General features: G+C 37.2%; 1 protein-coding gene and 1 non-coding gene across 2 annotated transcripts in view; both read left to right on the forward strand.

Annotated features, from left to right (window-relative positions):
- Nucleotides 1–15,165, forward strand: part of PGM2L1 (phosphoglucomutase 2 like 1) — a 50,262-nt gene extending 35,097 nt beyond the window's left edge. Inside the window, exons 6-14 of the mRNA XM_047692277.1 lie at nucleotides 2,128–2,321; nucleotides 3,251–3,440; nucleotides 3,757–3,854; nucleotides 4,521–4,701; nucleotides 7,399–7,492; nucleotides 8,032–8,161; nucleotides 8,392–8,581; nucleotides 11,957–12,090; nucleotides 14,082–15,165. Of these exons, the coding sequence (XP_047548233.1) occupies nucleotides 2,128–2,321; nucleotides 3,251–3,440; nucleotides 3,757–3,854; nucleotides 4,521–4,701; nucleotides 7,399–7,492; nucleotides 8,032–8,161; nucleotides 8,392–8,581; nucleotides 11,957–12,090; nucleotides 14,082–14,184 (1,314 nt within the window). The 3' untranslated portion in view covers nucleotides 14,185–15,165. The remainder of the gene's footprint in view (nucleotides 1–2,127; nucleotides 2,322–3,250; nucleotides 3,441–3,756; nucleotides 3,855–4,520; nucleotides 4,702–7,398; nucleotides 7,493–8,031; nucleotides 8,162–8,391; nucleotides 8,582–11,956; nucleotides 12,091–14,081) is intronic.
- LOC125080213 (U6 spliceosomal RNA) lies at nucleotides 2,908–3,015 on the forward strand. Its single transcript, XR_007121249.1, has one exon. It is a non-coding gene; the product is annotated as a U6 spliceosomal RNA (small nuclear RNA).
- Nucleotides 15,166–15,391: the final 226 nt, after the last annotated feature.

The raw sequence follows: 15,391 nt of genomic DNA on the forward strand, positions 1-15,391 counted from the left end.
AAATATTTTTAATAGGTCTTTCATATTTTAAGAATTTTTTTTTTAAGAGGGAGAAAACGGGATTGGAAGGAAGGGGCAAAAGGGGAGGGAGAGAGAATCCTAAACAGCCTCCATGCTCAGTGTGGAGCCCAAGGCAGGGCTCCATCTCAAGACCCTGAGATCATAACCTGAGCTGAAATCAAGAGTCAAACGCCTAACCACCTGAGCCACTACACGCCCCTTTCAAATATTTCTTTTAAAGTTTGTTCATGGGTATATTTTGTTGCATGGATTTTTCTATTATTATATCAGATAGGGATACTTTCTGCTACAGATTTGGAAAACTTACGAGTTTTTCTGTCAGTTTAAGCTGATAGGAATATTTCTCACACATGAAGTTAAGTCCAGTGTACGTGGCTACTAGCGGGATTCTGTAGCTCAGTGTTGTTGGGCCTGGCATCTTTCTGCAGTTTTTTTTTTTTTTTTGGCCTTTCCTTCAAGTGTGAACATCATATAATGGTTATATCTCTACTCTAGGTATCACATCCATATACAAAGGCAAGAAGAAATGGGCAAGGACAAAGGCTAGGAGTTTTTTCTCATGTTTTATAAATTTTCATGGTGAACCTTCAGGGCCTATGGATAGAATCTTTTTTGTGGCTTGGGATGTGGGAACATCACTCAGAGCAGTTATTGGTTTTGTTTTGTTTTTTAATTTCTTTTTTTTTTTTAAAGATTTTATTTATTTATTTGACAGACAGAGATCACAAGTAGGCAGAGAGGCAGGCAGAGAGAGAGGAGGAAGCAGGCTCCCTGGTGAGCAGGGAGCCCGATGTGGGGCTCGATCCCAGGACCCTGGGATCATGACCTGAGCCTAAGGCAGAGGCTTTAACCCACTGAGCCACACAGGTGCCACGTTTTTTAATTTCTGCAGGAACTAGGAGTTTCACTGACTGGGAGCAATTTCTATATTAACTGAGATTTCAGATTCAAAAGTTTTTAAAAATACCCCAGAACACACATCTTTCCTCAACACCTTTCTATAATAATGGGCAGGACTTCTATTCTGTATTTCCACTGATGGGGGATGGGGGGAGTCTCAGGTCTCCAATTTCCTACCTTCCACATGAGTATTACAACTCAAAAACCAAATAAATAGACAGTTCCCAAACTCCAGGCAGTCACAGCGTCAGCTCCACAACCTTATATCACTCTGGTTTTCCTTTTTTTCCACTGCCTGGAGTTTTCCCTTTTCTTCTTATGAACTGACCTATGCATTTTAGATAATGTTTTTCTAACATTAGCTAACATTTCAAAATGTTTATAGAGTGAGAATTTTCAAGTCATCTTGTCTACCATCTTGTTTGACACTGAGCTTAGTACATAGTACATATTCAAATGTATTCTTCTTTCCTTCATTCAGGAGGCAGAAGAGGGTAGTCCTGTCATATATTTCGTAGAAGTCATTATGGATATTCTCTAAGCAAAGTGTCTTCTAAATTTGAGATCCTATGAATTATAGAAATATACTTTATTGACTTTTTCTTGTTAACTGTTCCTAATGTCTTGTTGATCGAAATACTTAGCAAACTGACAGCTTAATGAAATGTATTTTCCTTCATTAAGTACTGAAAACACATATACTGAAATGTGTATATATAATTAATATGCTAATTATATTTCCTGATATAGACACTGTCTGTTATGACATGTATTCTAATTTATATCTGAAAAATAATTTCTTCTATATAACAGAACTACTTAATGCTAAAATTTTATAGTATGAAATTTTATGGATATCCATGATTTCTTAGATTATCTTTAGTATATAGTTATAAATCTAAGAGTATGATTGGATACTATGGCATATGCATATTAATATGTTGTCATAATGATGCCCTGATTTTATTTTACTTGTACTCTTATTAAAGTGCACTTCTAAAAATGAAATAATACATTATCACTTTATTGAAGAGTCCCTGTAGAATCATTATCATGGACATCCTTTGGTATTAAATTAGTCCCATGTTGATATTTTCTACTTAATTAACTTGGAACACTTCTATGTAAAGCCAAATATCTCTACTGTAGCTAAAAATATCTGGCCAACATTTCAACTACTTATAGCTATATTTACCTATCATCTAGGTTTATTGGGAAACTGGTGCTCAGATCACATCTCCTCATGATAAAGAAATTCTGAAATGTATAGAAGAATGTGTGGAACCTTGGAATGGTTCCTGGAATGATAATTTAGTGGATACCAGCCCACTGAAGAGAGATCCTCTGCAGGACATTTGCAGAAGATACATGGAAGATCTTAAAAAGATATGTTTTCACAGGTATCCAATGGAAATATAGGGATAACATTATCATATAAGAAGATTAACAAATAAAGAAAAGAAACAGGGATAAAGATGTGTTGGCTGTTCATTATATTAAAAAGATAGTGAAATCGTACCATTCACCATAGTTAAAAGGTGGAAATAACCCAAATATCCATCAACTGATGAATGGATAAATAAACTGTGCTATATCTATACAATGAAATATTATTCAGCTATAAAAATAAATACTGATACAAACAACAACATGGATAAACTTTGCAAACATGCTCAGTGATAGAAGCCAATCACAAAAGACCACATATTATATGATTCCATTTATATAAAATGTCCAGAGAAGGCAAATCAATAGAGACAGAAACAGACAGAGTATATTAGTGATTGCCTATGGCTAGGAGGAATGGGAATGTTAGGGGATGGCAGCTCTGGGGTAGAGTTTCTTTTGGCAATAGTGAGAATTTTCTAAAATTGATTATGGTAATGGATGAATAATCTATGAATATAGTGAAATTGAATTGAATTGTACACTTTAAATAGATGAATTGTATAGTATATTAATTACTAATTACTAATAATACTGTTAGTGCTCGCTTCGGCAGCACATATACTAAAATTGGAACGATACAGAGAAGATTAGCATGGCCCCTGCGCAAGGATGACTAATAATACTGTTAAAGTTATAGCTAAATATATGTATTCTCTATATGAGATTAGGAAATTTTCTCTAAAATTTGATTTTGCCTTATTTCCATATTTTCATAACTATTCCATAAATAGCTAATGCTATTGCTAGAAAGCCGCTGGCTTGCTGAGTATCTTTTCTTCATCCAAAAAAATAGATTTAGCTTCTTCTCTATAGCTGATTTTAATTTTACCACAAGTACCAAGTTTTATGATATCAATTGAATAACTCTTTTCCTTTACAGGGAATTAAACTCAAAGACCACCTTGAAATTTGTACATACATCTTTCCATGGGGTTGGACATGACTATGTGCAGTTGGCTTTTCAGGTGTTTGGTTTTAAGCCTCCAATTCCAGTACCAGAACAAAAAGATCCTGATCCAGACTTTTCTACCGTTAAATGCCCAAATCCTGAAGAAGGAGAATCTGTGCTGGTATTTTTTTTCCTTTATTTAAATTATTATTACTGTATTAATTTTCATCAAATAGAACTCATTGACAATTCAAAGATTACTTACAAAGGCAGAAACCACCTTCGTTGACATAATTTAATTTCTATTGGAGCCATATATTCTGTTTTATTTGAAATCTTTGTGGTGGATATCCCTACTTCTAGGCTTATTTACTAAATTTAGTCAAACTGTATTCATTCTAAAATTTATGTCAACTAACATAGTGCCTATAAGTAGGAGTATTAACATTGAATTTAACATCTGGAATACAATCTGGTGATTTGGCTCATTATTTCAGGAACTTTCTTTGAGACTGGCAGAGAAAGAAAATGCCCGAATTGTGCTAGCTACAGATCCTGACGCAGACCGGCTGGCAGTGGCAGAACTTCAGGAGAAGTAAGTAAAGCCTGTTATTTAATTAAAAGCTTAAGCTTTGAAAAAGAGGTTTTGATTTTTAAGTTTTACAGGCTCATTCAAAATAATAAAAAAATAAGAAAATAATTCTCCTGTTAAGTCCACTATCCAAAGATAACCCCTAGGTATGTATTTTGACATTTCCTTAAGACATATTTGTTTTTATAAAATTATTATCATGCTACATATATTTTTATATCTTGTTTCCCATTTGTTATTGTACCATGAACACTTTTTTCAGTCCTTAAATATTGTTTAAAATATTATAAAATGACATGATATCCCAACAGATTGCTTTATCAATATAATCATTTTCTAATCTTGGTCCTTTGGATTGCAGTGTATTTTTGCCCTTATATGTTGTGACAAATGTCCTTATATAGAAAAGACATCATATTATAACTTTTCTTTCATTAAGTATGGGAACAAAAGTTAAAGTGTAATAATTTTTCAATAGACATTGTTGCCATTTCTACCCTAAATTCACCCCTGGTGAGCTAGAAATAATCCTAAACATTTTCTCAAAAATCTCATATAATAGCTTTTGGATTTTCATATATGAAGGATGGTATTTTATATGTCTAAGTGTCAAGAAATTTTAATGAGAAGTTATAAAAGTCTTGACTTGAATCTTCATTCTCTCTACAGTGGTCATTGGAAAGTTTTCACAGGGAACGAGTTGGCAGCTTTGTTTGGGTGGTGGATGTTTGACTGCTGGAAGAAAAATACATCAAGAAATGCTGATGTGAAGAATGTTTATATGTTAGCCACCACAGTCTCTTCCAAAATTTTGAAGGCAATTGCACTTAAAGAAGGATTTCATTTTGAAGTAAGAACAGAGAATATCTGTGTGCTACTTTTCTAAATCAATTTCTGTACATTAAAGCCACCTCCCCACCAAAAGTAATTTATATTGATTTGATTTAAAATCCTCCCCTTTTTTCTAATTATGTTAACACTTGCTTAATCTTGTGACAGTTTAGACACCTTGAGCCAAGTCCATCCATCCAGTATGTGAATTTCTGGAACTGAGATAAGATATTCTTTAAAAATTGCATTAATGCTTATTATTCCATACAACAAAATCTGGTTTTCATACTAAGAAAATCTGGCACCTAGTGACCTCATCAGTAACATAAACTCCATTCCAAAAAATAATCCGTTCCATTCCAAAAACTCCATTCCAAAAAATAATCACGACCATTATTTAGGCTCTTCAAGTTCAGTCTTAAGAAACTTAGTCTTCTGGGGCGCCTGGGTGGCTCAGTGGGTTAAAGCCGCTGCCTTCGGCTCAGGTCGTGATCCCAGGGTCCTGGGACCGAGCCCCGCATCGGGCTCTCTGCTCAGCGGGGAGCCTGCTTCCCTTCCTCTCTCTCTCTCTGCCTGCCTCTCTGCCTACTTGTGATCTCTGTCTGTCAAATAAATAAATAAAATCTTTAAAAAAGAAAAAGAAAAAGAAAAAGAAACTTAGTCTTCTAGGGGCGCCTGGGTGGCTCAGTGGTTTAAGCCACTGCCTTTGGCTCGGGTCGTGATCTAGGGGTGCTGGGATCGAGTCCCACATCGGGCTCTCTGCTCAGCAGGGAGCCTGCTTCCCTCCCTCTCTCTGTGCCTGCCTCTCTGTCTACTTGTGATCTCTCTCTGTCAAATAAATAAATAAAATCTTAAAAAAAAAAAAAAAAGAAACTTAGTCTTCTAAATTGTAAGTTAAGACCTAATGATTCTATATCCAAAAAACAAGTACTTAACTCTCTCTCAGCACAGATCATTAACTTTTGTGAGCCGTAGAGAGTTAAGCTAACAATTTCTATAGCTTCTGGGATTGATGCCAATTAAATTGCCTTTCCTCTGTCATCTTTGTCAAATATCAGTGCAGATGTCACCACTGGGCATTTTTCTTGAGCCACAGCCAAGCTATAGGTCTTAACATTAATTGGCTGAATTAAAAAAAAAAAAAAAAAACTATACCTGTTTTAATGAAATAGAACTTTCAATCTCAGGCTTAAAAAAAAACACAAATACCAGAGTGCTTGGGTGACTCAGTCCATTAAGCATCCAACTCTTGATCTCAGCTCAGGTCTTGATCTCACGGTCCTGAGTTCAAGCCCTGTGTTGGGCTCCACACCCAGTACAGAGCCTACTTTAAAAAAAACAATAGGGGTGCTTAGGTGGCTCAGTGGGTTAAGCTTCTGCCTTCGGCTCAGGTCATGATCTCAGGGTCCTGGAATCAAGCCCTGCATCAGGCTCTCTGCTCAGTGGGGAGCCTGCTTCCTTCTCTCTCTGCCTGCTTCTCTGCCTACTTGTGCTCTCTCTCTCCCTCTCTCTCTCTGTGTCAAATAAATAAATAAAATCTTAAAAACAATAACAACAAATTGCTAAAGAGCATAAATTGAAAATTTATTCAAGCCTAAGATTTTGAATTATGGTAATGTTAACCTTTTCCTCATTAATATTTATGGCAAAAAAATGTATAATGAGCACAAAAGAGAACATGATCCTAAAGACCAGTATTATAAATTTGCTTCCTTGTGTTTTTTGTTGGTTCTGGGGATGGCAGCAAAGGTTTTAGCTTTATTTTTTTTCCACTGAGGAAGTAGAGAGGTAAATTGGGAATCGTTAAGTTACTAATGGTGAGTTCTAGAGTCAGTGTCTATCACATGCTCTTTCTGTTGACTCTACAATAGCTCATGTCTTTAAAGTGAACAGTAGCTCATCAGATGAAAAGTCCTGGGACCTAATTACAAAGAAGGGCTGGAGGGTATGTGCTATGGTGAGTGCTGTGAAGTGTGTTAACCTGGCGATTCACAGACCAGTACCCCTGAGGCTAAAAATACATTATATGTTTATAAAAAAAAAAAAAACAGAAACAAAAACAAAAAAAAAAAAGAAGGGCTTAGTAACTTTCTTGGTTTTATTTACTCCATGGTGTTATGGTAAGGGACACTTGGTTTAAGCATACGCTGTGATAATGATGAAAGTGCATCATTAAAAACCCAAGGGGGACTAAATCACAAGCTTCATAGGTTCTCTTATATTGTACTTATAATACAGATCCAAGGACAGTTTCTGAGAAGCAGTGTAGGTGAATCCTGGCTCCATCTCTTATGTACAGCATAGTCTTAGGCAAACTCACTGAGTCTCTGAGCCTGTGTTTCAGCAACAGAGTTTTTATGAGCATTAAAAGAGACAATGATATAAAGCGCCTGTTAATGATGCTTGATAAATAGTAGATAATCATAATATATGTATTTATGTTACTCTGTGACTGTCTGGATCCCCACTTACAGATGTTGGATTCTATTTGGTGTAAGTCAGCTATTTCTGTGCTCAATAAATAGTAGGTTATCAGTCGTGGCAATATGAATCTGAGCACTTCCTGGCTATGTGCTTAGTACGGTATAAATCTGTGTGGACCAAAAGCCATTAGAGAAGATCACTATGAAAGTGTTACATGCATTTAGTGAGAGGCCGTTCTCTCTATATGTCTATGAGGAGTCACTTACTTAGAATGGCCTCCTCTTCATTTCAGGAAACATTACCAGGTTTTAAATGGATTGGAAGTAGAATAAAAGACCTCCTGGAAAATGGGAAAGAAGTTCTTTTTGCATTTGAGGAGTCAATTGGTATGTAGTAAATATTAAAATCTTTGAAATTTGAATGAGAGCATATTTTAAAGTGTAGTAATTCTTTGGAGAGGAAATTTTGTCTTCTGGTTTTGTCTTTTGAGTTGTAAAAACCACAGAGAACTCAGAAATATCTAGATGCACTTTTTGTTGGGGGGGTTTGGGGGGAAGACCCTTAAAAGTCCCCTAAGTACCTTCAGTATCAGTGGGCTTCATCTTTTAGTAGGCTCTTAAATTCATTGGTTCTTCTGAAAAAAATGTAAAACTATTGAAATTATTTTAGGCTTAAGTTTTCCCCTTTTTAAAAAACGTGTTTTAAGGGGCCTCTGGGTGGCTCAGTTGGTTAAGTGTCTGCATTTGTCTGCCTTTGGCTCCGGTCAGGATCCCGGGGTCCTGGGTTCGAGCCCCACCTTTGTCCTGGCTCCCTGCTCAGTGGGGAGCCTGCTTCTCTCTCTCCCCCACTCCTCTTCCCTGCTCCTGTGTGCTCTCTCTCTCTAATAAATAAAAATCTAAAAAAAAAAATGTGTTTTAATTCTTAGGTTTTCTGTGTGGCACTTCGGTTTTGGATAAAGATGGGGTGAGTGCAGCCGTAGTCGTTGCCGAGATGGCAGCTTACCTGGAAACCATGAATATAACATTGAAACAGCAGCTGATTAAGGTCTATGAAAAGTAAGTTCTGTTATTATGAATTTCTCATTTCAATTGCCAAACGTCTCATTTTGGGGGCCCTCTTTTTAGCTTTCTAAATTTGGTTTTTGAAAACAGCCAGTCCTTTCTAAAAAGTTCTAAAGCTGAAGTAAAGACTGCCACTTTCTACGTAATACTGTAATAGGCTTATCTTTATACTTTCCTGAAGAGTTATCTGAAATCTGACTTTAACACTTTAAATCTTTGTGCAGATATGGTTATCATATTTCAAAAACTTCATATTTCTTGTGTTATGATCCAAGTACCATCAAAAGTATATTTGAAAGGCTTCGCAATTTTGATTCTCCAAAAGAATATCCAAAATTCTGTGGGACATTTGCTATATTGCACATACGGGATGTTACCACTGGCTATGACAGCAGCCAGCCTAATAAGAAATCAGTAAGTACCCCCCTTTTATTTTTAAGTTTAACGATTTGTAGTACTTTGTACTATAATAAAATAGTGGAAGTTCAAGCCTGTGAATGTCTTGAAACTAGGATTCATTGTTTTTCTTCAGAGCGGTTATAATCCCACTAACAGGCTCCCTGCCTCTGATCCTGTCCTCCTCTCTCCCCAAGTGTATGCTCCTCCCTGGGAGGTGGGAAAGAGAATTAGACAAAAAGAGAAAGGGACGGAGAGAGGGAGAATGTGTGATGTTGAAGATAAAGTCTAAAAGCCTGTTGTTTCAAAGCTCACCATTACACCTTTCTATTGGCAACTTCCCTTTTCAACCTTAGTCCCTACACCTGCAGCCAAATAGGGCAACTTATAGTTTCTTATATGCATACATTTTTATGAAAAATTTCTGTATTTGGGAGCACCTGGGTGGCTCAGTTTGTTAGTTTTCTGCCTTTGACTCAAGCTATGATCCCAGCGTACTGGGATCGAGACCAGAGTCAAGTCGGGGCTCCCTGCTCAGCAGAGAGTCTGCTTCCCCCTCCCCACCCCCCTACCCCTGCCCTCCTCTCTCTGGCTATCTCTCTCTCTCAAATAAATAAGTAAAATCTTTAAAGAAATGAAAATAAAAATCTCTCTGTTTTTGCTCAAGCTATTTCCCCAATCTGCCTCTCCTTCTTCTGCGGCAGGTCCACACCTTAGCCATTATTTAAGACTTCAGACAGATATCACCTCCTCCACATACCCTCCAGGTCCCGTAATTAGATATCTTCCTCCTGAGGTTTCATTATCTATTGTGCCTTCCTCTTGTCATTTTTCACTTTCTATTTTATTGTTATCATTGTGCTGTGCCTGTCAAAGCTCCTGCTTTTGTGGTAGGTGCTCAACAAATATTTAAACACCATAAATTGGGGCGCCTGTGTGGCTCCGTCCTTAAGCAGCTGCCTTCAGCTCAGGTCATGATCCCAGAGTCCTGGGATTGAGCCCCGCATCAGGCTCCCTGCTCAGTGGGGAGCCCGCTTCTCCCTCAAACTTCCCCTACTTGTGTTCCTGCTCTTGCTTTCTCTCTCTCTGTCAAATAAATAAATAGGGACACCTGGGTGGCTCAGTTGGTTAAGTGTCTGCCTTTGGCTCAGGTCATGATCCCAGGGTCCTGGGATCGAGTCCTGCATCGGGCTCCTTGCTCAGCAGGGAGCCTGCTTTTCTCTCGCTGCCTCTGCCTGCCTCTCTGCCTGCTTGTGTGTACTCTATCTCTCTCTCTCTCTCTCTGGCAAATAAGTAAAATCTTAAAATAAATAAATAAATAAATAAATAAATAAATAAATAAAATCTTCTAAAAAAATAAATAAATGCCGTAAGTTGTTAATCATATGTATTTGGTTATTGTTAGGATTATTAGACCAAATTTCCACTTATAATGTTCTGATGTTGTCTCAAGATGCTACGGGCATAATATATTTTGGAATATCTGTCATTTCTTGCATAGAATATAGTTCATATTCCTTTTATGTCTATTCATCTAATCAGCAAATATTCATTCCCAGTTGTTGGTATCTATTTTTCTGTCTTTGTAAACTACTTGAATGAGATGAACCAAATTTTTTGCTTCTTTTTATTTCACTAATGTTGTGCTTAGGAGTAGTTCTTGGTGTGATGCTTTTTTCCTATTAACCCCCTTTAAGGTTTAGGATATTCCTTATTCAAAGTACTTTTCTATCTGCTCTCCACAGATGGTTACAACAATTTTGTAAGGCAGGTACTACAGACATTGTTAATTTACCCCAGCGGTCACATAGTGTCAAAGACCTCCTGAGTGTTTTCTTCACACTCCAGATTGCTCTCTGTGGCATTTATCAACAGGCATTTATCAAAGCCCTTGTAGGCACACTGAGAAGGAGCAATGACAAAGCCACTGTTTCTGCACTCAAGATGCTAGTGGGGAAATGGAAGTAAGCAGGGATTACTTTACAAAATGAAACAGACCGGGGGTGCGTAAGGTGCCATGGAAGAGCATAGGAAGGACCCTTGCTCAGATCTGGGAGGCTTACAGAAGACCTTCTAGAGGACTTCTGTGAGCTGAGTATGAGTAAGAGTTATCCAGACATAGGAGGAACAGAGGGTATTCAGGCAAAGGAAGCACCAAGTGCTAGGTCTGGAGGTAGGAAGGCATGTTCTCCTCCAAAAAACCACCAAGAGTTCTCTACACTGTAGTGTGGAGTTCAAGGAGGAATGGCACATACGGTATGGGGGTTAGAGACAGGCAAACTCCCAGGCAGGAAGTTCAGTTATTATGCTGTTTCAGGAATCAGGATGAGAGATGATGGGAGCCCGAATTAAATCTAGTAGCAGTAGTGGTGGAGAGAGTTGGACAAAGTTGAGTTAAAGACTAGAATAGACAAGACTTGCTAGTTGATGGTCTGTGAGTGAAAAAGAGGGGAGAAGGGTCTCTGTCTTAAGCAACTGGTGTATAGTAGTACCTGTAACTGAGGGAGGGGTTTCAAAGAAAGGATCAGGCTCAGACCCCTTTTGAAAGGCACCACCTCTGTCCTAGTACAACCCTCACAATTCCCCCAAGATACCTTCACAGAAGGAGTACTAGTATGAATCCATGTGTTCAACATCAGTAAAGATTCATTTCCTTTTTTAACTTTTAGGTAAAAAATATAAACTTTTTTTGTACCCCAGTCAGTGGATTATTTTGCCTGCCCTCTAGGACACATGCAGTCTGCTTTGGAGACAATTGATAAACTGTCTATGAAAGTGCTTCGAAATTGTAAAGCCCTTTGCCAACGCAGAGGCAGTTTGGACTGTGATACATAGACCTGGCTCCATCTTCTTGCTCTGCCACTTTAGCTGATTAACTTGACCAGGTCATTTACTCTTTTTGAGCCATGTCAGTAAATTGGCAGTAATATTTACCCTGGAAGATTGTTGCTGAGGCCTGGAGATCATGTATGTAAGGTATATAACCCAACGCCGTATTATTATAAAATGTTCAGTAAATGGCATATTTATGAATTATTGTGTATATAATCTTTTGTGTTTTATAATTTAAAAAACAAATTTTTAATTGTAAAAAATGCATAACAAAACCTACCACCGCAACTGCTTTTGAACATGCAGTCCGTTGGTGTTAACTCTGTCTACCTTGTTGTGCAGCAGATGTCCAGAACTTTTTCATCTTGCTGAACTGAAACTCCATACCCATTAAACAACTCCCCACTTCCCCCTTCCCCCACCTCCTGCCAATGACCTTGTACTCCTGTTTCTATAAATTTGGCTCCTTTAGATACCTCACATAAGTAGAATATATTTTACAACTCCTGAAAATGAAAAAGGTACCAAGTATAACTAAGCCATTGTTCACCTTGTGCATAGGTACTGCCTGTGAGTAAAAACAGCCAAATGATTACATTTACTTTTCAAAATGGCTGTGTCGCTACTCTTCGGACAAGTGGGACAGAACCAAAGATAAAGTATTATGCGGAGATGTGTGCATCCCCTGAGCAGAGGTGAGAATTGACTTTTAAAATATATATACATATATATTTAGATTTGTATATTTATATATATATATAGGCTCTATTGAGATTAAATTCACATACTGTACAGTTTACCCATTAAAAGCACACAGTTCAGTGGTTTTTAGTATATTCAGAGTTGTGCAAACATCACTACACATTTTTTTTTACTACATTCCATATTAGAACATTTTTATCCCCTCAGAAAGAAGCCCCATACCCATTAGCAGTCACTTGCCATCCCCCTCCATGTAGCCCTCGGCAACCAGCAATCTACTATCTGTCATTATTGACTTGCTTATTGTGGGCATTTCATATAAATGGAATCATACAATATATGGCCCTTTGTGACTGGCATCTTAGCATGATGTTTTCAAGGTTCATCTGTGTTGTAGCATGAATCAGCACTTAATTCTTTTTTTTTTTAATTGTTTTCTTGGCCTAATAATATTCTGTTGTATAGATACAACACTTTTTTTTTTTAATCCTTTTATCAGGTGGTGGACATTTGGGTTATTTCCACATTTTAACCATTACAAGTAACAGTGCTATAAACATTTGTGCACAAGTTTTTGTGTGGACATGTTTTCATTTCACTTGGGTCCATATGTAGGTGGAGAATTGCTGGATCACATGGTAGTTCTGTGTTTAACCTTCAGAGGAACTGCCAGACTATTTTCGAAAGCAGCTGGACCATTTGGGAATTGAATTTTAAGATTTTGGTAGATTTTTATTACTGGGAAGGTTCTGTGAGCTTTAACTGTTATATGCTGAACCTTAAGAAATGATCAACAAATAATTTATTTTCAAACATTCATTTCATATATCTAATATGATTTGACTTAATCTGCCCAATTTATTTCCTTTTAAGAGTCTGAATTGTCACTAAATTGACTTTAATAAACATATTCAAAGGCTATTTACACTTAAGCGTTGGTGGTATAGTGGTGAGCACAGCTGCCTTCCAAAGCCTATTTACACTTATTAAAAGTAGTACCTTCTATAATGTTGTCACTGATCAGTATATTTTTGGGAAAGAGATGCTTTGGAATTGCCTTCAGATTCTAAGGTACATTATTTTGTACGTCTCTAAACCTTTGCGTTTAAGAGATTTTTATTTTCTTTTGGGGACAAAAAAGGATGTCCTAAAGTCATTCAGAGTAGAGTTTAAAGGAAACCAAATTAGGGTAATGCTCTATTTGGTTAAAAATAAAGGATGATTATTGGGGCGCCTGGGTGGCTCAGTGGGTTAAGCCGCTGCCTTCGGCTCAGGTCATGATCCCAGGTCCTGGGTTCGAGCCCCACATCGGGCTTTCTGCTCAGCGGGAAGCCTGCTTCCTCCTCTCTCTCTCTGCCTGCCTCTCTGCCTACTTGTGATTTCTCTCTGTCAAATAAATAAATAAAATCTTTAAAAAAAAAAATAAATAAATAAATAAAGGATGATTATTAAAGTAATAACAAATGACCATGAAGGCAGTTGAAAAGAGGCTTTCCTAGACATGTTTTGGTCAACAGCAGTGATGACTTTGAAGCACATACTTGTAAATGTGTATTTATTTCTTAAGCATCTCATTTTTTTAGTCCCATCCCCCTTCTGTATCTGAGTCATGCTGTATCATCCCATAATATCTACTGAGTATTCTTCAAAGTATCAGGAAGCCATTTTAGTATAATGCCTGGTATTGGTGTTCTGGACCATTAAATTGCCTGACCAAGGAGGAAAATTTAGATATACCGAAACTCATCCATGTATCATGTACCAAGGAACTCCCTTTAATGCCGTACAACTTAAGTTTGTGATCATGATGTTTTCTTGCGTGTAATTCCTTCCTCTGCTCTTTGGTCTTGTTTTGATTTAATGGTGTGAACTTCTTTTTGGTTTACAAAGTGTTTAAGCATCCCCTTTTAAAATTATAACAATTTAAACAAAATTTAAAGTGGTAAAAATCAAGAATTTCAAAACTCCCCATCTTTCTCTTCAGTGACATTGCCTTCCTAGAAGAGGAACTGAGGAAACTCATTGAAGCTTTGATTGAGAATTTTCTTGAGCCTAGTAAAAATGGACTGATCTGGCGTTCTGTTTAGTGCACACCAGTACACCATGACTTGGCACCGGCACGTGGAACAGAACAACCAGGAATTCCATGCATTGAAGTCGTGTTAGCATTCTCTATCTCATCTGGTCAAGTATCTTTGCACTTCGATTTCTTTCTTTCAGTGGGCTGACGAAACAAACTGTATAAGTTCGAAAGGAAATGATCTGGAGAGAAAGGATTCGAATTTTTTCATAATCTTGAACAAATGTCATTGCATTAAAAGTATTCTAGTAACACATTGTTCTTCCTTTAACAGAAAAAAAAACCAATACAAAAGTGAGTTTTCTTATTAAAGTGTGATTAAGCTTAGTTCCGTATTGTACTTGTGTATAGCACGGTTTTTTAAAAAGGTAGATAAATGTTATATAGTTGTTGAGTTAGCTAAGGAAATTAATCTATAAAATTGACAAGAAAATGGCATTGCTCCCAGCATAGTGTGAGAAAGTATCATTATTACGTCATAGTTATTAACTTACAAAGTAGAGTATTTGAAATTGGGTATTTCTAGCTTAGAACAGATGTTACCATATGTGTTTCAGGTGCTCTTGGTGCAGTGTAAATTTATTGTATGTATTTAAAATTCTGACGTTTACTGAACATGAAACAATAGTGGCAATGCTCCTAGTGGCTTCATTCTTGTCAGATTTCTTAGTGCCTTCTCAGGGTATGGTATGAATTAAAACAGTGTTCCTGCATTGACTATAATTTAGTCAGTTAATTTTCAGACAGTTATTTCAGACCAAACTATGTAGGTGCTTCCCCTCTATATCAAATCAATTTGCCCTCCTAAAAATCTTATGAATGTAAATAAAAATCTTAATAAAATCAGATTCAAAGTAACTGTGCTTAAGGATCTTCTTGTAAGAATTAAGTGTCGATAATCACAGCCTTCAGGTAGAGAAAAAAATCCGAACTGAGAAAGGAGCTCTGAATTTATTTACAAATCTAACTTTGGAATTAAATTTTTGTAAGTAGGGGCGCCTGGGTGGCTCAGTGGGTTAAGCCGCTGCCTTCGGCTCAGGTCATGATCTCGGAGTCCTGGGATCGAGCCCCGCATTGGGCTCTCTGCTCTCTCAGGGAGCCTGCTTCCTCCTCTCTCTCTGCCTGCCTCTCTGCCTGCTTGTGATCTCTCTGTCAAATTAAAAAAAAAAAAAAATCTTTAAAAAAAAAAAAATTTTGTAAGTAGATTTATTCCT

This window comes from Lutra lutra, chromosome 10 (assembly GCF_902655055.1).
Source record: "Lutra lutra chromosome 10, mLutLut1.2, whole genome shotgun sequence".
Classification (NCBI taxonomy): Eukaryota; Metazoa; Chordata; class Mammalia; order Carnivora; family Mustelidae; genus Lutra; species Lutra lutra.